At 48.9% G+C, this 25,246-nt stretch overlaps 1 protein-coding gene and 1 long non-coding RNA gene across 7 annotated transcripts in view; both read right to left on the reverse strand.

Annotated features, from left to right (window-relative positions):
- The window catches only part of LOC308275117, a 562,357-nt gene that overhangs the window by 18,443 nt on the left and 518,668 nt on the right, over nucleotides 1-25,246 (reverse strand). The gene's annotated exons all lie outside the window — the stretch shown is intronic.
- CNTROB (centrobin, centriole duplication and spindle assembly protein) lies at nucleotides 2,767-24,240 on the reverse strand (the record flags this gene model as incomplete). Of its 6 annotated transcripts, none has more annotated exons than XM_080713082.1 (19): nucleotides 2,767-2,892; nucleotides 3,072-3,144; nucleotides 4,554-4,680; nucleotides 4,775-4,945; nucleotides 5,097-5,160; nucleotides 5,424-5,578; nucleotides 7,368-7,626; nucleotides 10,639-10,801; nucleotides 10,991-11,116; nucleotides 11,820-11,953; nucleotides 15,531-15,677; nucleotides 15,999-16,235; nucleotides 18,035-18,133; nucleotides 18,465-18,581; nucleotides 18,802-18,918; nucleotides 21,740-21,896; nucleotides 22,354-22,417; nucleotides 23,079-23,163; nucleotides 23,968-24,240. In XM_080713082.1, 19 exons carry the CDS (start codon nucleotides 24,238-24,240, stop codon nucleotides 2,767-2,769), a joined length of 2,694 nt encoding a protein of 897 aa, XP_080569208.1. The 6 variants fall into 6 exon arrangements, with proteins under 6 accessions (XP_080569208.1, XP_080569207.1, XP_080569206.1 ...); XM_080713081.1 differs by having other exon boundaries at nucleotides 4,554-4,686; XM_080713080.1 differs by having other exon boundaries at nucleotides 4,554-4,686; nucleotides 22,354-22,435.

Here is a 25,246-nt window from a genome sequence, read left to right on the forward strand (position 1 = left end):
TGACTTCACAAAATGGTTAAGTCAGCACTGATTTTTGTTTTGGGGAATATTCTCCAGACTTTGCTTTACATCAAGAAAAATGTAGGGCATGTTGACTGATGGTAGCAGGTTGGAATCCAGGACATAAGAAGGAACTGGGTGCTCATTTTAGCAATTATAAAAAAGGGCAGAAAACCACCTCTTACCAAGGATGACAGTGTGTCACAAATCAGCACACTATCAATAAATTGGCTAAATCAATTTAATGCACTGTGGTAAAAAATAGAAATGCAAACATTTCCACAGATGAGTAAGCAGTCAGGCTGAAAAAGCTCCTGAGCTGCAAGCCTAATACTGGGGACAGAACCCAGCGGCATTCTACCTCTGAGCTACACCCCAGCCCTGTTTTTTATTTTTTATTTATCTTTTTTTTTTTTTTTTTGAGCGTCTGGGGATGGAACTCAGGGGCATTTGACCTCTGAGCCATACCCCCTGCCCTATTTTTATTCTTTATTTTGAAACAGGGTCTCACTGAGTTGCAGAGGGCCTCACTAAGTAGCTGAGGCTGGCCGCGAACCATGATCCTCCTCCCTCAGCCTCCCGAATGCTGGGATTACAAGCGTGCGCCACCACGCCCGGCTTGGTCTTCATTTTTAATTCCTTTCCTCCTCTGCAAGGGGCTTACTGAAACAGAATCTAAATATATATTGCAACACTATATGAGTCTATATTCTACTATACTTATTCTGGTTTATTTGTTTTTTTTTTTCTTTTTTTTGAGGGCCTGGGGTTGTAACCCAGGGGCATTCAACCTCTGAGCTATACCCCCTGTCCTATTTTTTATTCTTTATTTTGAAACAGGATCTCACTAAGTAGCTGAGGTCTACGAATGGAGATTCTCCTGTCTCAGCCTCCCAAATGCTGGGATTACAAGCGTGCACCACCACACACGGCCTATATTATACCTACTCTGGATCTAATTAAATAATTCAGGGCCAGCTAGGCGTGGTGGCGCACACCTGCAATCCCAGCATTCGGGAGGCCAGAGGATCGCAGTTCGAGGACAGCCTCAGCTACTTAGTGAAGTTCTCCGCAGCTCAGTGAGACCCTGTCTCAAAAACAAAGAATAAAAAATTAGTGCCGGGAGTGTAGCTCAGAGGTAGAGCGCCCCTGGGTTTCATCCCCAGTATTGCAAAAAAATACAAAAATAATAATAATTCAGGGCCAACTAGAAGGGCCATGGCTTTCTCAGAATCTAGTAAACTGTGTCCCTGAACATTTACCTAGGAGCAGGGCCTTCAGATTGGCACTGCCTGGCATCACCTCCTATGGCCTCCTTCAGTTTAACTGAAACTGCTAGGTAAAAGTTTTCCAGCATTTATCCCTTGAAGTCTGGGCCCTTCTCTTGTCGTGTGGTACTAAGGATTGGACCCGGGATGTTCTGCCTCTGCCTGGCTCGGGCCCTTCTCATCTTCACGTAGATGTCACTTTCTTGTCTTTTGGACATGTTTGAAAGCCATGCAGGGAAAATTACAGCCATAACGTGTCTGCTAAGTGGTGCAGAATCTGCCAATTTCAGTCGCACTAGTTTCACCTGAAAGAATTATCTGCTCTTAAAAGACAGAACGTGCCAGCCATGGTGGCACACCACATGATAGGTGCTTGGGAGGCTAAGATAGGAGGATAGCAGTTTCAAAACAGCCTCCGCAACTTAGTGAGACTCTAAGCGACCTAGTAAGAGCCTGTTGCCTTTTTCTTTCTCTCTTCTTTCTTTCTTTCTTTCTTTCTTTCTTTCTTTCTTTCTTTCTTTTCTTCTTGTTACTGGGGATTGAACCCAGAGGCATTCTGCCTACAAGCTATACCTCCAGCCCAATTTTATATCTTATTTGCAAACAGGGTCTCACTAGGTTGCTGAGAACCTAAGTTACTGAGGCTGGCTTTGAACCTGTAATCCTCTTGTCTCAGCCTCCCAAGTACTGGGATTATAAGCGTGCACCACCATGTCTGGCTGCTAGATCCTGTTTCAAAATAAGTAAAATAGGGCTGGGGGAACTGGGCATGGAGCGCACACTTGCAATCCCACTACTTGTGTGGATGAGACAGGAGGATTGCCAGGTTCAAAGCCAGCCTCAGCTACTTGGCCCTCTGCAACTTAGTGAGACGCTGTTTCAAAATAAAGAATAAAAAAATAAGGCCGGGGATGTAGCTCAGAGGTAGAATGCTCCTGAGTTCAATTCTAGTATGGTAAAAAAAATCTTAAAAAAGGACTTGGGGTATAGCTCAGGTATGGTGCTCCTGGGTTCAATCCCAGCACCCCCGCACACACACATATACAACCTTATCCCCAACAACTAAATTTTTACTCAAAAATTTTATACAATAACTTACTCTTTATTAAAAGTTTTTTTTCAGTTTACTGAAATAACACATACTTGTTTTAGAAAATGTGGAAAATTCACACGTATAAAAAAAGAAAATAAGAATAATTCATAATTCTACTACGGACCAGAGTTAATCACGCTGGAGGTTTTAAACACGAAACCTTAGCTCACTCAGACTTCTAAAATCTAGTCATGGACTGTCTTCGTTCAAAAGCATGCATATCCTTTCCCATAGGAAATAAAATATAGGCTTAAACATATAAAAATATGCAAACAGAATAATGAGGTTTCTTTACAAAGTCATACAAAATCCCCTACAAGCTCTTCCTCTGAGTCAGAGATTCTTTTACGGGCGACCGCACATTTATTAAAATAGTAACAAGAGGAGCAGGAGGAAAGACTGGGCTCATCTCCAGACCCCACCGCGACTCCTCATGCTACTAGGGCCGGGGTGCCCGCTTTTCTTCCGTGCGGGAGGCTTTTCAGTCTTGGGGGCGGAGGCAAGGCGCCGAGGGACAGCCTGGGAGGACGTCTGAGAGTTGAGGGAAAGGGAAGTGAAGGTCAGCCTTCCGCACCCTTGACCCCCACCCCGCAGAGGGAGGCAAGGTGCTCGGAGGGGCCAGGACCAGTCACCAGGGCAGCGGGGACTGGAGCCAGCAGGGAGCGTGGAGAGCCCTGTTGTCTCCGGGTCCCTGCCCGGCTTTCCCTCACCTCTTTCCGGGGGATCTCACCCAAGCGGGAGTCTGTGTTCTTTCTGGGGATACTGTCCCCTCGACCATCAGTCCTGCCAGAGAGATCAAGGGTATGAGGACTGGGGAGCTAGCTCTCCTAACTCTACCCAACACCGGATGGAAGAAATGCTCCCCAATTCTGTCTCATAAGAATAAGAAGCTGGGTGTGGTGGCACATGCCTACTATCCCAGGGTTTAGGAGGCTGAGACAGGAAGATCACTGGTTCGAGGCCAGCCTCGACAATTTAGTGAGACCCTCTGAAACATAGTGAGACCCTGTTTCAAAAATAGGGCTAGAGCCAGGGGTGGGGGTGCACGCTTATAATCCCAGCATTTGGGAGACTGAGACAGGAGGATCGTGGTTCAAAAACAGCCTCAGCTACTACTTAGTGAGACCCTATTTCAAAAGAAAGAATGAAAAATAGGCTGGGGGTGTAGCTCAGGTAGAATGCCCCTGCATTCCATCCCCAGTACTGCATAAATAAATAAATAAATAAATAAATAAATAAATAAATAAATAAATAATATTGGTCTGGGGCTTAAGAGACCCTGTTTCTAAATAAAAATATAAAGGCCGGGCGTGGTGGCGCACGCTTGTAATCCCCGCGCTTGGGAGGCAGAGACAGGAGGATCGCGCAGGTTCGAAGCCAGCCGCGCGCACTGGCTTAGGAGACCCTGTTTCCAAATAAAAATGCAAAAATAGGTCTGGGAGTGTAGCCCGGAGGTAGAAGGGCTTCCAGGAACCCCAGTACCACCAAATAAATAAATAAATAAATAAATAAATAAATAAATAAATAAAAATATAAAATAGGTCTGGGAGTGTAACCTGGAGGTAGAAGGGTTCCATCCTCAGTACCACACACACACAAAAAATAATAATAATGATAATAATAATAATAATAATAATAATTAGTATTGGTCTGGGATCGTAGATCAGAGGTAGAATGCCCAAAGGTTCAATCTCCAGAACCATACTCCAAAAATTAGGGCTGGGGGGTCTAAGGCGGAGGTACAACACCTCTGGGTCCAAACCCCAGGCCCCCCCCAAAAAGAGGTTAAAAAAAAGTAGCAGAAAACAAGAGACAAAAAAAAAGTGGAGCAGTGAGAGACCTTGGGTGCCCCCCCAGAAAAGAACAAAAGAGAGCCGGGCGTGGTGGCGCACACCTGTAATCCCCGCGCTTGGGAGGCTGAGACAGGAGGATCGCACAGGTTCGAAGCCAGCCTCAGCTACTTAGTGAGGCTCTCAGCAACTTAGTGAGACCCTGTTTCCAAATAAAATATAAAATAGGTCTGGGAGTATAGCTTGGAGGTTAAAGCCTCAGGGTTCCACCCCGGTACCACCAAAAAAAAAAAAAAAAAAAAAAAGACTCACTTCCGCATCCACACTGCTCTCAGTCCTGCCGCATCCAGTTCCCCAGCCCAGAGTCTTCCCTCTGCCCCCCACTCCCCGCACAGGCCGTACCCTCCGTGTTCCAGCCTCTTCAGGTAGAGCAGCAGGTCCTCGGCAGGCAGAGCCCCCCAGCCCCGAGCCTGGTACAGTCGTAGCAGCTGAGACACCTCCATCATCTGGCCCTGGGAGCCGAGCCCATCTGTACCTGAGGGCGTGTGGACGGCAGTCACTGCCCCAGCCCTAGGAATCTTTAGGATCCACAGGCAGCCCCCCTGAAACCGTGGCTTGCTTACCTCTCTCTGGGGAGCCAGTGCCGTGGCCGCTGCCTTGCAAGTGGGATGACGGAAGCTCGTGGCCCCGAAAGAGACTGGACGCCATGGCTAGGGGGACTTTGGTTTTATGGACGGGGGGTGGGAGGCGCGGCGCTGGAGGAGCCTCCTCCCAGGAGGGGACAGCCTGAGGACCTGGCAAACAGAAAGAGACCCAAGAACTCCAGGAATGAGGAACAGGGCAAGAAGCCAAGGAAGTCCTGGCACCCAGCAGCTCTACCTCCATCCTCCATCACCAACCTGCATCTTTTCCAAGAACCCAACCTTCTGCAGAGTTGGACCTTACCAGACTTAGGGGGCAACAGGTCCACAGAGGAGTTCTCATTGCTCTGGGGTACCGTGTCCAGCAGCTGGGGGGACAAGACAGTAAGGTTCTAAGGTTCCCGAGGGGACTGATACAGGAGAGACCTAGGTATTGAGGGGAACAGAGGCTACTGCAGTAAGGGCCAGGCTCGACGGCTCCCCATGAGGCATGAGACAGAGAAAGAATATGAAACCAGGACAAGGGATTGGTTAAGAGGGAAGGAGGCCAGAGTCCGGGATCCCTAGAGTAGGAAAGAGACATGAGGAAGAGAACAGGGAATTAAAGTGGTCTAGGTGGAATCTCTCTTACTTGCTGCAAAAAATTCTTAAGGCCCTCCAGCTGAGAGGCAGGCGGCAGTCCTTGCTTGAGGAGGCCGTCGCCGTCAGCTCCAGGATCTTCCTCGGGGAACGGCCGTTCTGCTGTGTGATCGGAATGGAAGGTTCCGAGTGCAGAGAAGGACCCAGCTGTAAAAAGAAATAGGTATGTACGGGCGCACACAGTTGCAGTGAGGAAGGGTGCCTTCACAAGTCAACTCACCAAAGGTCCAAAGGAAAAAGGCTTACTAGCCGGGCGTGGTGGTACGCACTTGTAATCCCAGTGCTTGGGAGGCTGAGACAGGAGGATTGCAGGTTCAAAGCTAGCCTCAGCAACTTAGTGAGGCTCTCGCCAGGCCGTGGTGTGCACGCTGGTAATCCCAGCATTTGGGAGGCCAAGACAGGAAGATAGGAAGATTAGGGTTGGAGGACAGCCTCAGCTACTTAGTGAGGCCCTTTGCAGCTCAGTGAGACACTGTTTCAAAAACAAAAGACTAAAAAATAGGGCTGGGGGTGGGGTGTAGCTCAGAGGTAGAATGCCCTTGGGTTCCATCCCCAGTACTGCAAAGAAAAAAGAAAAAAAAAGCCTGGCATAGTGGCACATGCTTATAATCCCAGCATTTGGGAGGCTGAGACAGGAGGATTGTGGTTTGAGGCCAGCCTCAGCTCCTACTTAGTGAGGCCCTTTGCAACTCAGTGAAACCCTGTTTCAAAATAAAGAATAAAAAATAGGGCTTGGAGTGTCACTCAGAGGTAGAATGCCCCTGGGTTCCACCCCTAGTACCATAAAAAAAAAAAAAAATAGTGAGGCTCTCATCAATTTGGCGAGGGCCTGTTTCCAAATAAGAAATAAGATAGGTCTGGGAGTAGACCCTGGAGGTAGAAGGTCCCCATATTCCATCTCCAGTCCCACAAAAACAAAAACAAATAAAAGGGCTTATTAAACTCAAGAAGGATGTCCCAGCTGGATGACAATGGAGGTTGAAGCTGGAGGGGGAAGGGCTGGAAGCGTCTGGGAGACGACACAGCGTGGACTGTAGACTGAACCCAGGGGCATTTAACCTGTAGGCTACACCCCCAGTCCCATTTCACTTTTTATTTTGAAACAGGGTCTTGCTAGGTTGCTAAAATTCTCACTGCTTTGTTGAGGCTGTTTTTGAACCTGTGATCCTCCTGTCTCAGTCTCCCAAGTACTGGGATTACAGGTGTGCACCACCATGCCCGACTGACGTACTGAATTCTAAGATAGAAGTGAAGACAGAAGAAGAAATCTGTGGTGCTCAAACTCTAAACAAAGAAATAGTACCATAAACGCCTTGAAGAACAGTGATGATTAACAGACATGGTCTGCTGCTTCACCAGCCAATCTTTCTTTCTTATTTATTTATTTATTTATTTATTTATTTATTTATTTATTTAGGTGCCAGGAATGGAACCCAGGGGCATTCTACCTCTGATCCACACCCCCAGTACTTTTTCTTTTTTTTTTTTTTTTTTGCAGTGCTGGGGTTGGAACCCAGGGGCATTTTACCTCTAAGCTACACCCCCAGCCCTATGTTTTATTCTTTATTTTGAAAAAAGGTCTCACTGAGGCTGTCTGCGAATCTGGATCCTTCTGTCTCAGCCTCCCAAATGCTGGGATTACAAGCGTGTGCCACCACACCTTGCTCCGGTCCTATTTTTTATTCTTTCTTTTGAAACAGGGTCTCACTGAGTTGCAGAGGGCCCCACTAAGTAGTTGAGGCTGTCCGTGAACTGCGATCCTCCTGTCTCAGCCTCCCTCCCTTTATCTGAATCAACATGATTGAGTTTATGCTTCTTGCAATTTATGCTTGTTGAACCACGTGGAAACCAAACACTCCAGTCCCTGTCAGAAAGGAAGCGAGGTGAGGGGGGCCAATCCATGAATGCAAAGAAAAGCCAGTGTGCCCTCAGTTACCTGTGGGCGGAGTGAGATCTGGTTTGGGCTCCAGGGGCTGGAAGGAAGGCTGGCTCTGGAAAGAGGGGCCCAGCAGGAGGCTAAGATCCGGAGAGGGGCTGCAGAGGACCGGAGGCACTCCGGGCAGCTCGTCCCTTGCCTCCCTGCTCTGCTGCAGCACGGGCTTCAGGGCCACGGCCATAGCGGGCATGGGCCACATCCTCCTCTCCCCCTTCTCTGGCTCCGGAGGCCCAGGACTGGAGGGACCAGTGGGACGAACCTGGCCAGGAGAGAGGTGGAAAAAAGGATCAAAGCCCAGTGGATTTGAAGGCATAAGAAATGGCACAGATACTTTTTTTTTTTTCCAGTACTGGGAATTGATCCCAGGGGCATTCTACCTTCAAGCTACACCCCAGCCCTATTTTTTTTTTATTCTTTCTTTAATTTTTTTTTTTTTTTTTTTTTTTTTTGCATACTGGGGGTGGAACCCAGGGGCATTCTACCTCTGAGCTACACTCTCAACCCTATTTTTTTATTCTTTATTTTGAAACAGGGTCTTACTGAGTTGCCAAGAGCCTTGCTAAGTAGCTGAGGCTGTCTGTGAGCCACAATACCTTAGTCTCAAATCCTAAATGCTGGGATTACAAGTGTTACCACCACGCCCAGCTATTCTTTATTTTTGAAAAAGGTTCTCCCGAAGTTGTGGAGAGCCTCACTAAGTAGCTAAGGCTGGCCTCAAACCTGTGATCCTCCTGTTTCAGCCTCCCAAGTACTTATAAGTGTGCACCACCACACCTGGCTGAGACCCTATTTCAAAATAAATATAATATAGAACTGAGGGTGAGGCTTGGAGGTAGAATTCCCCTGGGTTAAATCCCTAGTCTCTGTCTTTGTCTGTCTCTGTCTCTCTCTCTTTCACACACACACAAACTGAGCAGCATCTATCCAATTTCTATCACATTTTAAACTATTTATTTTATTTTATCTTTTGGTGCTACTGGCAGTGGAACCCAGGGGCTTTCTACCTCTGGGCTATACTCCCAAAACCATTTTATATTTTATTTGGAAACAGGGTCTCCCTAAGTTGCTGAGAGCCTCATTAAGTAGCTGAGGCTGGCTTCGAACCTGTGCGATCCTCCTGTCTCAGCCTCCCAAGTGCGGGGATTACAAACGTGCGCCACCACGCCCGGCTAAAATACTTATTTTAAGTACCAATGTCAGCTGGGCATGGTGGTGCACATCTGTAATCCTAGAATTTGGGATGCTAAGACAGGAGGATTTCAGGTTCAAGGACAGCCTGAGACTGTCCAGGCTCAGCAACCTAGTGAGACGCTGTTTCCAAACAAGACATAAAATTGGTCTAGGGGTATAGCTTGGAGACAGAATGCCTCTGGGCTCAATTCCCGGTACCACAAACACAAATGAAATAAAATAAATAAATAAATAGATAAATAAATAGATAAATCCAATCTCAATCTCAATACCCTGTATGAAGAAGGGGGAGATGGGGAGGGAAGGAGGACCTCCATGCGCTGTGAACATGGATATCACTGTCACTACAAAGTGCATTTATGATGTGAGACTATAATGCACCAACAGAAGTATTTTAAAAGTCCATTTATGTGACTTTTTTTTAAAAAAGCATATTTTGCCAGGCATGGTGGTACACGCTTGTAATCCCCGTGCTTGGGAGGCGGAGATAGGAGGATCACGCAGGTTCGAAGCCAGCCTCGCTAGCTTAAGAGACCCTGTTTCCAAAAATAAAAAAGTATAAAATAGGTCTGGGAGTGTAGCCCAGAAGTAGAAGGGCTTCCAGGAACCCCAGTACCACCAAAAAAAAAAAAAAAAAAAAAAAAAAGCACATTTTTAGCCAGGTGTGGTGGCTCATGCTTATAATCATCTCATACTTGGGAGGCTGAAACAGGAGGATCGTGGATAGCCTCAGCTACTTAGTGAGGCTCTCAGCAACTTAGTGAGACCTTGTTTCAAAATACAGAATAAAGCCGGGGATGTAGTACATGCTTGTAATCCCAGCATTTTGGAGGCTAAGACTGGAGGATCATGGTTGGTGGACAGCCTCAGCTACTAGTGAGGCCCTCTGCAACAGCGAGACCCTATTTCAAAATAAAGAAAATAGGGCGGGGAGTGTAGCTCAGAGGTCGAATGCCCCTGGGTTCCATCCCCAGTACCACACACACACACACACACAAAAAAAAAATAATAATAATAATAATAAATAGGGCTGGGGATGTAGCTCTGAGGTAGAATGCCCATGGGTTCAATCCCCAGTACTGCATTAAAAAAAAAAAAAGTACTCAGTTGAATAAAAGGGTATACAGCAGTAGAGAGAAGACAACCATTTGGTGTGTGGGACAGGGATGGGATGTGGAAGGGCAAGAAGAGAGACCCCACGACACCCGTGCAGGGGTTGCTTCTGGGGAGGGGACCTGAAGACTGAGGCCCAGGAAGAAGATGGAGGTTACTTTTTTTTTTTTTGGTGGTACTGGGGATGGAACCCAGAGGCTTTCTACCTCCGGGCTATACTCCCAGACCTTTTTTATTTTGGAAACAGGGTCTCACTAAGTTGCTGAGAGCCTCACTAAGTAGCTGAGGCTGGCTTCGAAGCGTGGGGATTACAAGCATGCGCCACCATGCCCAGCTGGAGGCTACTTTCACTGGGTACTATTTTAACCCTTTGGTTATCTTTTTCGCCATGTATATATTATTACTTGTTCCACAGGCCACATAAGTAGGGCTAAGGGGCCAGGCGTGGTGGCGCACGCTTGTAATCCCAGCATTCGGGAGGCTGAGACAGGAGGATCGCCGTTCGCGGACAGCCTCAGCTACTTAGTGAGGCCCTTTGTACTCAGTGAGACCCTGTTTCAAAATAAAGAATAAAAACCAAATCGGGCTGGGGGTGGAGCTCGGAATTAGAATGCCCCAGGGTTCAGATACCCAGTACCACAAAAAAAGAAGAAAAAAAAAAAAGGCTAAGGGTAAACCTCCCTACTCTACTCTAGGGCAGGACTTAACAAAAACTCTTAAACCTTACTCCCATAATTAACTCAGCTGTCAGCCCATCAAATAAGCACCACAACTTATTCATCACCTCCTGAGATGGGGAGAAAAGTCATGCCCAGCGGAATGGGGTCAGTCTGGCTGAGCTGTGGTCGCAGAAAAAAGGCTCATTTTGGTGAGACACTGGTTCTTTGGGAAGTCCACTTGTGAGGGAGCGACTTCCACAGAAGGAATCCAGACCAAGCCTGGAGCTGAGCTCAAGGGCAGTGCCTACCGGAGGGTGGGGAGGCGGGAGGGTGGCGCTGAGCAGCCGGCTGGCCTCATCCCAGTGGGCCTGCAGCATGGCCTGCAGCCGCTCCACCAGCTCCACCCGCTGCTCCTCCAGCTGCCGGCTCCCGCTCTGCAGGTCCCGCACTCGCGCTTGCTCCCTCGCCAGTCTGAAGGAAAGGGGAGAGGTGACTTTAAGGAGGCAGACACTTGGAGAATTAAGAAGAGCCAGAACGAGAACGGAATGCCAGACAGCCGAAATCCTGAAAGGAGCTGGGCCAGTGTAAAAGAAGAGAGCTGGATGGAGTCTCCTGGTGGGGAAGGGGCTGAGGCCTCACGGGCACCCTAGGGACCGGCACCTGAGCTCGTAGTCCTGAGCCACCTGCTGCTGCCGCTCCTCCCGCTCTGCCATCTCCACCTTGAACTGCGCCAACTGAGCCGCCAGCTCCTGCTGGTGCTGTTCACTGAGCTCCTGCAGCTGCTTCCTAGGACGACAAAGGTGAGCAGAAGGGGCTGAGGCCAGACACAAAAGAAACAGAGGGCCGGGCGTGCCAGCCACGCCTACAATCCCAGGACTGGGAGGGCTAAGACAGGATGATTGCAGGTTCAGCTGCGGCATCACACCGAGATTCTCAGCAACCTATCAAGACCCTGTTTCAAAGTAAAAAACAAACAGGGCTGGGGTATAGCTTGGAAGTAGAAGTAGATGCCCCTGGGTTCGATTCCCAATAACAGAGAGAGAGAGAGAGACAGAGAAGAGAGAGAGAAAGAAAAAAAGGAAAAAGAATGCATGCAGGTGGGGGAGAGATGGGCAGCTGCTGCCAGCCAGTCGGGCCCTGGCACAGGAAGAGATGAGGACACAGCTGGGGTCTCGGGGTAGACTCCCCGCAGAGACTGAGGTGAGGATTTATGGAAAGTCATTGAGAAGAGTTTCCAGAAAAAGCTAGCTGGGAGCGAGGGTGGGAGAAGTGAGTCTGGGAGGGAAGGCGGCCTCCTCCCACGGAGCAGCTCTGCCCATAACACGGGTCACACCTCAGCACTGTCCCAGGACACGTGCTGGAAACCATACAGTCCTACACCCTGGAGTCCTTGGGGTGGGCAAGACAAAGTACATTTGTAGCCAGTCAGCAGGTGGGAGTCACTCTCTGGCTGTGGCCAGGGGAAGTGACATCGGTGGGTCTTGAGTACCTGTGATGCTCCCTCAGGGAGGCTGCCTGCCGGACGCTGCTCTCCTGAGCCTGCGCCAGGCGCTCAGTCACCCGCTGCTCCAGCTGCACGGCCAGCTCCGACTCCATCTGGATCCGCTGACTCTCAAACCGGGCCTGGGGGAGAAGGAAGGTGGGATAACAGCTCAATTCCGCTGAACTTAGAAGAGGATGGAGAGCTGGGCGTGGTGGCGCACGCCTATGATCCCAGTACTTGGGCGGCTGAGATAGAAGGATGGCAGGTTCGAGACCAGCCACAGCAACTTAGCAAGGCCCTTAGCAACTGAGAGAGACACTCTCTTTCAAAATAATAAAATAAGCCCAAGAGTATAGCTTGAAGGTAGAATGCCCAAGTCGAGTTCTCAGTAACACACACACACACACACACACACACACACACACACACACGAGAGGAAGAGGAGGAAGAGGAGGACGATGACGAAAAGGAGAAGGAGGGAGGGAGAAAGAAATAATGCAGACAAAATCTAGTATATTCCCCTCATTTGCCTAAGGGATGAAAAACAAGAATTTGGCCACAGGAATGAAAGAGGTTCCCTTTCTTTATCAAATTACATATACCAGCTGGGCGTTGTGGTTCACGCTTGTAATCCCAGCATTTGGGAGGCTGAGGCAGAAGGATTGCAGGTTTACAACCAGCCTCAGCTACCTAGCGAGGCCCTCTGCAACTTAGTGAGACCCTGTTTCAAAATAAAGAATAATAGCCGGGCGTGGTGGCGCACGCTTGTAATCCCCGCGCTTGGGAGGCTGAGACAGGAGGATCGCGCAGGTTTGAAGCCAGCCTCAGCTACTTAGTGAGGCTCTCAGCAACTTAGTGACACCCTATTTCCAAATAAAGTATAAAATAGGTCTGGGAGCATAGTCCAGAGGTAAAAAGCCCCTGGGTTCCATTCCCAGTACCACCAAAATAAAGAATAAAATAGGAATGGGGGTGTAGCTCAGAGGTCGAATGCTTCTGGGTTCAGTCCCCAGTACTGTGCCAAAAAAAAAAAAACAACAAAAAACTACATATACCGTATAAAAATACTTTGGACAAAAGAAGTATATTTACTAACCCAAGGAAACATTAGACAGCGCAATCAAATCTGCGATGTGTGTCTGAGATAACAGTACTGAACGCCAGCAGGCATTTGATGTCAGCGTCTTTTCCCCGGAAGCAGAGCGGCCTGTAAGTGCTGCCTCCATTCCTCGCAGTCCCTCCTCAGTCACTGAAATCTTAGTTCTCTTGGCCCCTCCACGGCAAAGAGCTTAATTGGAAATCCCACGGTAGTTACCTCTCACTGCTGTCTCCCTGCGACACCTGGCGCCCAGCTCTGACACCTGGCGCCCAGCTCTGCCTTCCCTCCCACACTTCTTCGCCTCAGCTCCCCTGACCCAGCCTCTCCGCGCTCTCCTCCTGTCCCGTCTCAGCTGACTGCTCAGCCTCCGGCTGCCTGTGAAGGAGGATGTTTCCTTCAGTCCCGTCCTTCATCTTCGTTTCTACTACATGCTAACGTTCTGGTTGTTGATGATTTTACATGTGTATAATAATAAGCTTTAACATTAAGGCAGGTTTTTGCTATCTCTGTCTCTCTCCCAATTGTTGATGATTTTATTTATTTATTTATTTATTTATTTATTTTTATTTATTTATTTTTTTGCGGGTCTGGGGATGGAACCCAGGGGCATTTGACCTCCGAGTTACACCCCCTGCCCTATTTTTTATTCTTTATTTTGAAACCGGGTCTCACTGAGTTGCAGAGGGCCTAAGTAGCTGAGGCTGTCCGCGAACTGTGATCCTCCAGGTTTCAGCCTCCCGAATGCTGGGATTACAAGCGTGCACCATCACGCCCGGCTTTTATTTTTTTATTTTTTATTTTTTATTTTTTTTGGTGGTACTGGGGTTCCTGGAAGCCCTTCTACCTCCGAGCTACACTCCCAGACATATTTTTACATTTTTATTTGGAAACAGTGTCTCCTAAGCCAGCATGCGTGGCTGGCTTCAAACCTGCGCGAGCCTCCTGTCTCTGCCTCCCAAGCGCGGGGATTACAAGCGTGCGCCACCACGCCCGGCTCGTTGATGATTTTAAATGTGTATAATAATAAACTTTTGCATTAAGGCCAGGTTTTTACTATTTCTGTCTCCCCCCCACCCCCTCTCTCTCTCTCTCTCTCTCTCACACACACACACACACACACACACACACACATTTTTTTTTGTGTGTGTGTGTGGTACTGGGGATTGAACCCAGGGGATTCTACCTCTGAGCTACACCCCCAGTCCTTGTTTTTGTTTTATTTTTAAGCAGCATCTTATTAAATTGCAGAGCGTCTTCCTAAGATGCTGAGGCTTTCCTCAAACCTGCAATTCTCCTGTCTCAGCCTCCCAAGTACTGGGATTACAGGCATGTACTACCATGCCCAGCTTCTTAACACACTTTTACACACAAAAACAGAGGCCCATAAAGTTCCGTTTAGAAGAACTACTGAGGGTCCTGAATCCCAATCAGTACTCTCTGCTCTTCAGTGCCGTGCCTCCACCATGGGTAGAACATGACTCCAACCCTCTCCTCCATTCCAGGGGCTAGCAAACTACAGCCAATTCAGCTCCCCGCTGCCTGCTTTTGTAAATAAAGTTTTGTTGAGACACAGCCATGCCCACTTGTTTACACACTGTCTACAGTTACTTTTGTGGTATAACAGCAGAGCCAGGTGGTTGTAACTGAGACCATACAACCCACAAAGCCAAATACATTTACCGCCTGGCCGTTTTCAGAAAAAGTTTGCCAAGCCTTACCCTATTATGTGGCAAGGATCTGACTAGTTTAAACTTCAGATTCAATACTAGAAGAAATACTAACTAGAAGAAAAATGTTTCGCAAAGTCTAATTATATCTGGCAAACCATTTTTGGGCACTATTCTGTGCCAGGCCACGAGCTATTAAGGGAATTTCATAAGTAAAACAACTATCACTGCCCTCCTGGGTCTCCAGCCTACTCAGAGGGATTAATACAAGTTATTCAAGTAATGAGAGTGACACAGCTCACTGTTGGGACTGGAATCAGGTCTGAGACAAAAGCTCTCACCTGCTCATACAGGTGACCCACTGCATGTGTGATCACCCCTTTTTTTTTTTGGTGGTACTGGGGATGGAACCCAGGGGCCTTCTCCCTCCGGGCTACACTCCCAGACCTATTTTATATTTTATTTGGAAACAGGGTCTCTTGAGCCAGCTATGGCTGGCTTCGAATCGCGCAGTCCTCCTGTCTCAGCCTCCCAAGCACGGGGATTACAAGCGTGCGCCACCACGCCCAGCTTGTGATCATCTCTTTTACAATAACACAAGTTGTTTTAAATCTGTCTATGGAGGCGGGCATGGTGGGAGGCTGAGATAGGAGGATCGTGAGTTCGAGGCCAGCCTCAGCCACTTAGTGAGGCTCTCAGCAACTTAGTGAGACCCTGTTTCCAAATAAAATAAATGTTTACTTACCTTAAAAGTAACATACTAGGTCAGTGTGACATTATGGGAAAGCGTCACCCAGTGAGAAATGCTTCTGCCTCAAAGGAAGACTACTACTCAAACTACACAGAAACCATGGGTGGAATAAACCCCCAAATATCTAAAACGGGAGTGTCTGCCACGACCCCACGAGGCCACTCCACCGAACAATCCCTCGAGAGCCCTCTGCCGCTGACCTGCACCAAGCTCATTTCCAGCTGCAGCGCGTCTCTCTCTCTCCGCGCTGTGTCCAGCTCCCCCTCCAGCCGCCGCACCTCAGACTGCGCCAACGCCAGCTGCTGCTGGGCCTCCCGGGCCGCCTGAGCCTCCCTCTGGCTGTTCCCCTAAGGGCGGGAAATCAAATTTAAGACTGGAACTCATCTCCTATCTCCCAGTTACTTCTGTTCCCAAATTCAGCCTCCCTTGCCCTAAATAAGGCCCACGCTTCCCCTTTCCCCTTCCATGCGTCTTAGGTCCCCATCCCTTGGCCTTCCATGTACTCGATGCCGCGGCCCTTCTTGCTGGCCCAACAATCTCAACCTTGTCTCCCACATATACCTCTTCACTCTCCATCTCTGCCCCCCATATTCTGGCCTCCCATTCCATTTGATAATCCGGCCCTTCATCTGTTCCAATCCCCCAAGTCTTCCAGCTGCTGCCTTTACCTTCTCTCTTTCCAGCTGGGCCTGGCCCTCCTCCTGCAGTGCCTGGCAGCGTTCCCGAAGCTGGTGCTCTTGCTGGGCCCAGGCCTGCCGCTCTTCCTCGAGGGCAAGTTGAAGGGCATCCAGCTTCCGGCGCTCACTGAGCTGCCCAGCCCGAGCCTCGTCCCGCTCTCCCTGCAGGGCGCCGCATCGCTGCTGTTCCACCTCCAAGCTCACGGCCAGAGCCTGCCTTTCTTCTTCCTAATGCCCCAGGAGAGAGCCAAGACCCTTAGCGTGCCCTCAAGAGACTAGCGACTTGCTGCTGCCACCCCAAACAATGTGCCCACTAAAAATTATGCCCATTCAAAATATAAGAGCCGACAAGTGGACACGATTATAATATAGTAGATAAGAACGCCTGTTCCAGAGTGAAGTGGACCTGGATTCAAATCTCAGTCTGAACCATAGACCTATCATGAATTTACTATGTGTTCTTGGGCACATTATATTATAATCCTGTGACCTGGTCAGCTAGTTTGTGTGTGTGGGGGGGGTAGTACTGAGGATTGAACCCAGGGACATTCTACCTCTGAGCTTATGCTACCAGCCCTACTTTATTTACTTATTTTTTGTGGTACTGGGGATTGAACCCAGGTATGTTCTATCTCTGAGCTACACTCTCAGGCATATATATATATATATATATATATATATATATATATATATATATTTTTTTTTTTTTTTTTTTTTTTTTTTTTTTTTTTTTTGGTGGTACTAGGGGTGGAACCCAGAGGCTTTCTACCTCCAGGCTATACTCCCAGACCTTTTTTATATTTTATTTGGAAACAGGGTCTCGCTAAGTTGCTGAAAGCCTAAGTAGCTGAGGCTGGCTTCGAACCTGTGCGATCCTCCTGTCTCGGCCTCCCAAGCGCGGGGATTACAAGTGTGCGCCACCACGCCCGGCCATTTTTATATTTTTTGTAGTGAGACAGGGTCTCATTTAGTTGTTAAGAGTCTTGCTAAGTTACTGAGGTTGAACCAAAGCCCGTAATCCTCCTGCCTCAGCTTCCCAAGTCCTGGGATTACAGGCACACACCACCACACCCTGCGAACTACCATATATATATTTTGTGTGGTGCTGGGGATTGACCTCAGGGTCCTACCTCTGAGCTATACCCTCAGCCCTTTTTTGTTTGTTTTAGAATAGGGTCTTACTAGGTTTCTGAGGGTCTCGCTACATTGCTGAGGCTGGTCTCAAACCTGCAATCCTCCTGTTTCAGCCTCCCAAGTACAAGGATTACAAGTATGCACCACCATGCCCAGCTTAGCCACCATATTTTTTTATGGGCATAATTCTGAGGGGGCATATTATCTGCAATATGGAGATAATAACAGAATCATATGTAAGGATTAAAATAAAAAGCATATGTACAGTATTTAGCACAATGGCACATGGTAAGTACTCAACACACAATCGTTATCTGTTATCAACAAACAAAACAAAAACTCCACAAAGACTACAAAATTCAGCCTATAGTCAGGAATTAGCCAAAAAGCCACTGCCGTCAGCTCTTGGGATGTAGCCTAAGTCTACGAGTACCAGCCTGCGTGTAGTAGGCCCGTGGCATGCAAGCAGCAAGTCCCAGAGCTGGCCGCTAGCTCGTGTGGGTAATCACCTCATCCCTTCGACTCTGAGAAACGTGAGTCTCATCCCCCGCCTTTTTTGGCTATGCCCTAGACCAGAGTTCCCAAACCAGGTCAAACAAAATCACCTAGAAAAAAAAAATCAAAAATATCTGAGTCCCCCAACCTACAATGTCTACTGAATCAAAATAACTGGGGATGGGTCCCAGAAATCTACATTTTAAAACAATTTCCCAGGTGACCCTAGTTCTCGAACGAGGACAGAGTTTGTAAAGGCTTCCACTTGCTTGGCGACAGAGCTTTTGGAGGGAAGAATACCCAGCAGCACACTGCCCTGGTGCAAGTCCAGATATAAACTTCCAGATCCACCGACAGCTCATAGCTCCCCCCGAGTCCTCCCAGCCTGGCCTCCTCACCAGCGCCTCTCTTTCCCGCTGCTGCAGTCTGGCACCTTCCTGCTCACGAGTCAGGGCCTCCATGGCCTCAGAAAGGCTCTGCTCCAGACGGGTTACTGTCTTTCAGGGAGAGAGGAACACCGGACAGAGGAAATGAGGGCAATCACCCCATGCCGCTCTGCAGATATCATTAACGATGTCAAATTGAAACTTCACAGTAACTAAGTGACTTCAGGGCCAAAGGAGAGACTACATGACATGGAGAAAACTGGAAAGCCATTAACCAATGCGGATCTGACAGCGGGAACAGTGGAGGGAGATGAACAAGGAATTGAGAGTTAAGACGGTGCTGCGAGGAGGTCAATCTGCTGGGTTCTTCAATTGCAGAGCTATCTCTGCCCTTTCGCATCAGAGCTCTGTGACCTAAGACCCCCTGATCCAGGTTGCCCACCTCCTGCTGCTTGCTCCTCGTAAGTTCTGCTGCCTGGCGTTCCTCCTGAAGCCCCCGAAGCACCTCTGTCCGCTCAGCCTCATGTCGGTTCCAGCCCTCCACCACACGGGCCAAGGTCTCAGGAAAGGTAAGTGAAGAGGAATTTCAAAATAATAATTTTTTTTACCTCTTTTTACCCATGGGGCAGTGTTAACCTTATCCCAATAGTCAAGCTACAGTCCCAGGAGTAAATCCACTCCTTACCCCAGCTCTTGGCATGCACAAAGAAACAAACCTCCCTTAATTACTGAGCCTTCATGTTCTCCACGGAGAGATCCACCCGCCTTCGCCCTGGCACCTTGTCCAGTTGTTCAATCATGATGTCTTTCTTGCGGTCAGCGGCCACAGCCACGGCTAGCTGCTGCTGGAGTTCTAGCACCCGGGTCTGCAGGATCTGAATGTGGCGCTCACAATGCTGGGAAGAAGAGTGAGGAGGAGTATGGGTACTGCTCATCCTTTTTTTGTGTGTGTGGTACTGGAGATGGAACCCAGGGGCATTCGACCTCCAAGCTACGTCCCCAGCCCTAGTTTTTATTCTTTATTTTGAAACAGGATCTCACTGAGTTGCAAAGGGCCTCACTAAGTAGCTGAGGCTATCTGTGAACCCTGATCCTCCTGTCTCAGCCTCCCAAATGCTGGGATGAAAAGTGTGCGCCACCACGCCCGGTTCTGCTCATCCTTAATCTGCCCACAGCACTACACTTTCCAGTTCCTTTAGAGGGAAAAGGGCTGAGGCTGGACAGCTGGATCCCCAAAAGAGGATAGTTTGGAGAGAGAGAATCAGGAGTTCTGGAGCAGGAACCTTGAGGCCTGAGACTTCCAACACCTTCCTCTACCTTCTCAGGAAATAGGTGCTTTTCTTCCAGGATCTTCCCTTTCCTGGATCTCCTGAGAAAAAGGCCCATAAACTGTTTGGCAGAGGTACAGTGTGGGAAGTTACTCCCACCTCACGGAACTCATTGGACACGATGATTAAACATTGTGAGGGTGAAGGGGAAATACATAAGCGGTTTAACATGGGAAGAAAGCCGGGCGTGGTGGTGCACACTTGTAATCTCAGCATTGGGGAGGCTGAGACTGGAGGATCGCGGTTTGCGGACAGCCTCAGATACTTAGTGAGGCCCTCTGCAACTCAATGAGACCCGGTTTCAAAATAAAGAACAAAAATAGGGCAGGGGGTGTAGCTTGGAGTTCAAATGCCACTGGGTTCCATCCCCAGACCCGGAAAAAAAATTAATAAACAAAAATAAATAAATAAAATGGGAAGAGAGTGTTCCAAAAACGACCACCAATGGCTGATTTTTCCTCACCCTTGTCCACCTCTCTGTCCCCTTGACACATTAAGACTGAGGCTCAGGGAAATAAAAATCATCATCACCAATAGCTACAGAGCTTCTGTGCAAAAGCCAGCAGGGGTTGTGACCCATTCAACTATGTTTATGAGGTGTTTCTATGTATTTGGTATATCTTAGACCTTAAGGAGCCACTGCTGAACAGGACGGGGTATTGACACATGAGGAGTTCAGATTTTAGAGGGGAGAACAAATGAGATCTATCAGAGTGATAGGCTGTATGAAGGGGACCTGAGTGAGCAGCTGGGGGTGGTGCCACTCACGCAGGACGGTCAGAGAAAGCCTCCCTGAGCAAAGTCCCAGCTTCCAGCTCTTAGCCCTCAGCCCTTTTCAGAACTGAAGCCCCTATTTCTAATCTTTGCTGCACTTGTTTTATTTATTTATTTATTTATTTTGGTACTGGGGACTGAACCCAGGACCATTCTATCTCTCAACTACACCCCCAGCACTATTTTTTATTGGAAACAGGGTCGTGCTAAGTTGCTCAGGGCATCACTAAGTGGCTGAGGGTGGGTTTTGAACCTGCAATCCTCTTGTCTCAGCCTCCCAATTATTTATTTATTTGTTATAAAGAATTTGTTTATATTTGGTACTTGGGATTGAGCCCAGGAGAATTCTACCTCCAACCTATACACTCCTGGCCCTTTTTATGTTTTATTTTAAAACAAGGTCTCATTAAATTGCTAAGGGCCTCTTTCTTTCTCTTTCTCTCGCTTGCTCTCTCTCTCTCTCTTTTTTTGCGGGTCTGGGGATGGAACCCAGGGGCATTTGACCTCCGAGCTATACCCCCTGCCCTATTTTTTATTCTTTATTTTGAAACCAGGTCTGAGTTGCAGAGGGCCTCACTAAGTGGCTGAGGCTGTCCGCGAACCGCGATCCTCAGATCTCAGCCTCCCGAATGCTGGGATTACAAGCGTCCACCACCATGCCGGGCTCTTTTTTTATTTTTTTGGTGGTATAGGGATGGCACCCAAAAGTATTCTCTGAGCTACACCCCCAGCCCTATTTTTATTTATTTATTTTTGCAGTACTGGGGATGGAACCCAGTGGCATTCTACCTCCAAACTACACCTCCAGCCCTAGTTTTTACTCTTTATTTTGAAACAGGGTCTTACAGAGTTGCAAAGGGCCTCACTAAGTAGCTGAGGCTGTCTGCAAACTATGATCCTCCTGTCTCAGCCTCCCAAGCACCGGGATTACAAGCGTGCGCCACCACGCCCAGCTTTATTTATTTTAAAGCAGGGTCTCACTAAGTTGCTGAGGGTCTTACTAAATTGCTGAGGCTGTCCTTGAATGTGTGATCTGCAGAGGGTCTCTCCTTTCTTCTCTGTACTGGGGATTAAACCCAGGGCCACTCTACCTTCAAGGTACACACAAGCCCTATTTTTTATTCTTTTTTTTTTTTTTTTTTTGGTGGTACTGGGGTTCCTGGAAGCCCTTCTACCACCGGGCTACACTCCCACGGGCTACACTCCCAGACCTATTTTTTAACTTTTTTATGTGGAAACAGGGTCTCTTAAGCCAGCAAGGCTGACTCCGAACCAGCGCGATCCTCCTGTCTCCGCCTCCCAAGCGCGGGGATTACAAGCGTGCGCCACCACGCCCGGCTTTATTCTTTATTTTAAAACAGGGTCTCACTAAGTTGTGGAGGGCCTCACTAAGTAGCTGAGGATAGCCACCAACCTGCAATCTTCCTGTCTCAACTTCCCAAGCACTGGGATTACAAGCGTGCACCACCCCATCCTGCCTTGAGGGTCTAAGTTACCGAGGCTGGCCTGAAACCTGCAATCCTCTGGTCTCAGCCTTCCAAGTACTGGGTTACAGGTGTATGCCACTGTACCTAGCCGTCCTTGCTGTTTTCAAAAGGATATCTTTGTATCTCACCTTGCGCCGGGTATGCTCTGAGTCCAGTGTATCTCTCAGCCCCTGAAAATCCGGGGGATTGAGTGAGGGCCCTGGCTGAAGGCTGCTATAGCGAGGAAACAACTCTTCCAAAGCCTGGGCTGAGCTGGATGGAGATAAGTCTTGCAGAGGCCGGGTGCTGAGCAAAGCAGGCAGAAAACACATTAGGGCGGGGAAAGCCTTTGCGATCCACCGGTCCTACTGTGATATTTTACAAATGAGGAAACTGAGACTCAGGAAGGGTAAGAAAAACCTGCCCAAGTCACAGAGACAGAGGGTGCTAGAGCCATAAATAGCACACAGGCTTGTGATTCACTCCACATCGCTCCTTCCTCCACACCACACTCCCTGCTGTAACGCTCTCTGAAGAAGCTTCTGGGGGAAGAGGGGCTGAGGGTGAGAGACAGCTGGGATTCAGGCAGCGGCTGCCCAGGTCTTGGAAGGAACAGAGGTGCACGAGATAGGAGAGAAAGCATGAAAACTGAAAGCTATGTGACAAGCTTCTTAGGACCTTAAGAAGTCCAAAAGCAGTCAAGGGAGAACCAAGGAATGGAACACGTCGATTCCAAGAGAGCATGCATGCCAGGAGGACTCACTTGAGCAAGGTGGCTGTGCTGTCACTGTCAAAGGAGTCCTCATCCCGTCTCTCTGAGCCAGCACCTGGAATGAGGGGACCCCCTGAGCGCAGTCCAAGGGACCCCATAGCTGGGGTCAGGTGAGGACCGGAACAGAGACCATTTAAAGAGAGGAAAGGGGCCTTCCTTTCTATGTTCCCCAGTCTCTCAAAAAACAGGTACCTTTTCTACTGGAATCTGTGTGTGTGTGTGGGGGGGTACTGGGAGTGGACCCCAGGGGCCTTCTACCACCAACCTATACCCCCAGACCTATTTTTATTCTTTTTTTTTTTTTTTTTGGTGGTCCTGGGAGTGGAACCCAGGGGCTTTCTACCTCCAGGCTATACTCCCAGACCTATTTTATATTTTATTTGGAAACAGGGTCTCACTAAGTTGCTGAGAGCCTCACTAAGTAGCTGAGGCTGGCTTCAAACGTCTACAATCCTCCTGTCTCAGCCTCCCAAGTGTGGGGATTACAAGGGTGCGCCACCATGCCCAGCTTTATTCTTTATTTTGAAGAACAGGGTTTCACTAAGTTGCAGAGAGTCTCACTAAGTAGCTGAACCTGTGATCTTCCTGTCTCAGCCTCCCAAGTACTGGGATTACAAGCATGTACAACCATGTCATTTTCCTCCTTGCTTTCTCTCTCCACTTTCTCCTACCCCTTCCATCTAGGATTCAGAGCTCCAGGGAAGGGGCTTACTCACGATAGACTGTATCACGTGAGGTTTGAAGCATGGTCTGAAGCTGGCCTCGAACACTTTCCATCTCAAAGATATGCTTAGAACCATCCTAGAAGAAAAGCCCCCATGGAGGTCAGACCCAGCACATACTCTACATTTTACCTACTGTTAAAGTAGAATTTTTACTCCAGCATCAGAAAAACTTACAACAGTTAAACAGACTCAGTAAAGAATATCTTAGCCTTAAGTCAGAACCCCAAAGACCCACAGAAACCAGAAAGCTAATATAAATGAATAAAGGATGGTATGGATTCTTGACAACTCAAGAGCGAATGCCCTGTCTATATGCCATGCAAAACATGGCTCTCAGGTTTCAAGCTCTGGAAGTCTTAACTAGTCTGCAAAATGATTAAAACAACTGTCTTGTCTAATGCAAATCTTTTCTGTAACACGTAATTCATTAAGTTCTGCTTTAATGACTGGCATACCAAATTTTGATCCATTCAATCAAAACAGTATGAAGAATCTTAGCATATTAAGAACAGCTCCTGCTGTTCTTAAGTCCCCAATTCCCTCTTGGGACCAAGAAACCCTACTCCATACCCAGTGCCCAGATCCCAGTCACAAGACACCAACCTACCTCACGGTGCAAATGTCTCTCATTTAAAAAAAAACAAACAACCCACTGGAAAGTTTCACAAATTCCCAAATTATGGTTGTTCCCGATCTCTCTCTCTCTCTCTCTCTCTCTCTCTCTCTATCTCTTTCATAAACATTTGCTCCCAGGAAGCAGTATGACCAACTACATAATTCAAAGGAAACTGAAATTCAACAAACCTCAGCAAAGCTAGCTTTCAATCCCAAGACTCTGGTGTCTAGTACCTTAGAGGTGCCCAAGACACGCGTCCCTCACCTTTTTCTTCAAGTTGTTCTCCAATCCGACTGACAAGCTGCGACTCAACTCTTGGGCCAGGCCATCTAAGGCCTCATGAGGAGGTGGGGATGTGGAAGCTAAATACAACTGGGCTCTGGCTGTGGCCTCGGCCTGGCGGCTGAGGTGCAAAGAAGCGTAGAGCTGGGAGGTCACCTCAGAGGACACTTGGTTCAGCCCTGAGGGTTCCGAGGAATCACTCAGGAGATCCTCTGGCCGGAGAGATGAACTGGGGCTGGTAGCTGATGTTGCCATAAGTACAGGGAAGAGACAACTGGAGACGGCAGAAAGCTAGAAACTCCTGGTTCAGCTTTGGGACAGTCCAGGGGGAAAACTTCCTCGGAGAAGGAAGATTCGAGAGAAGGAAGGAAGGCTCCTTGCAGGGTCCTTGGTGAATAAGGGTTTCAAGCCTTTCTGGTTAGAGGAAAGGTTTCCACCAGTTCCAGAGGCCATGGAGAAGGCAAAGGCGCTACTATCTGCAGCTCCTGGGAGCGGTGGAAAGGGAGCTCCGGCGCGGCGGGGTGAGCACAGAAGACCTACTGCGTGGCAGCTCTCCCCAGCTGGACTCTGGAAGCTGCAGGTCAGCTTCAGCCCCTGGTTAACTGCGCTCTCGACTTCTCATAGCCGGGAGAGCCCGAGCTCCGCCGATTCCAGCTTCCCGAGAGGCAGGACCTCCAGCCCCGCCCGCCTACTTCGCCTGTGCCACCCAGGGTCCTCTCCTCTGTGCATCCCCTCTCATTCCTCCAGGCAAGAAAGCCACAGCAGGGACCCCTAGAATCCCGCCCTCCCTACCACCCCAAAACAAGCCTTAGGAACCCTAGACGTCCGTAAAAAGCGCACCGCCCTTCAAGCCTAGCCTGAGCTCCTTTACCGCGACCACCCGGTTCCGATCACCCTCCGCACCTCCAGTCCTCAGCCCCCACTTTGCCAAGGAGGAGAGAGGAACTGCCCCCACCCCTGAGCCCGGGCGGGTAGAGACCGAGCCCCCGCTCCCGCGGTCCTCCACACTTAAAACCGTTGCAGCCGCCCGGCCGCCCCGCCTCTCTCCCCGATGACGTCACCCGCCCGCGACGGCAGGCAGGCGGCCGCTCAGGCTTCAGAAGCCTGGGCGACTGGGCGCGCGTGCGCGGCCCCGGCGGCCAGGGATTGGTTGATGGAGGAAGGCGGAGTCTGACGAGAGGAGTTGGGGACCAACGGGGCGGGGCCTCGCTCAGAAACCGGAAGTGGCTAGGCTCGGGCTTTCAGAGCGATTCCGGTGAGT

The sequence above is a fragment of the Muscardinus avellanarius genome (genome assembly GCF_963383645.1).
Source record: "Muscardinus avellanarius genome assembly, chromosome: 16".
NCBI classification, from domain to species: domain Eukaryota; kingdom Metazoa; phylum Chordata; class Mammalia; order Rodentia; family Gliridae; genus Muscardinus; species Muscardinus avellanarius.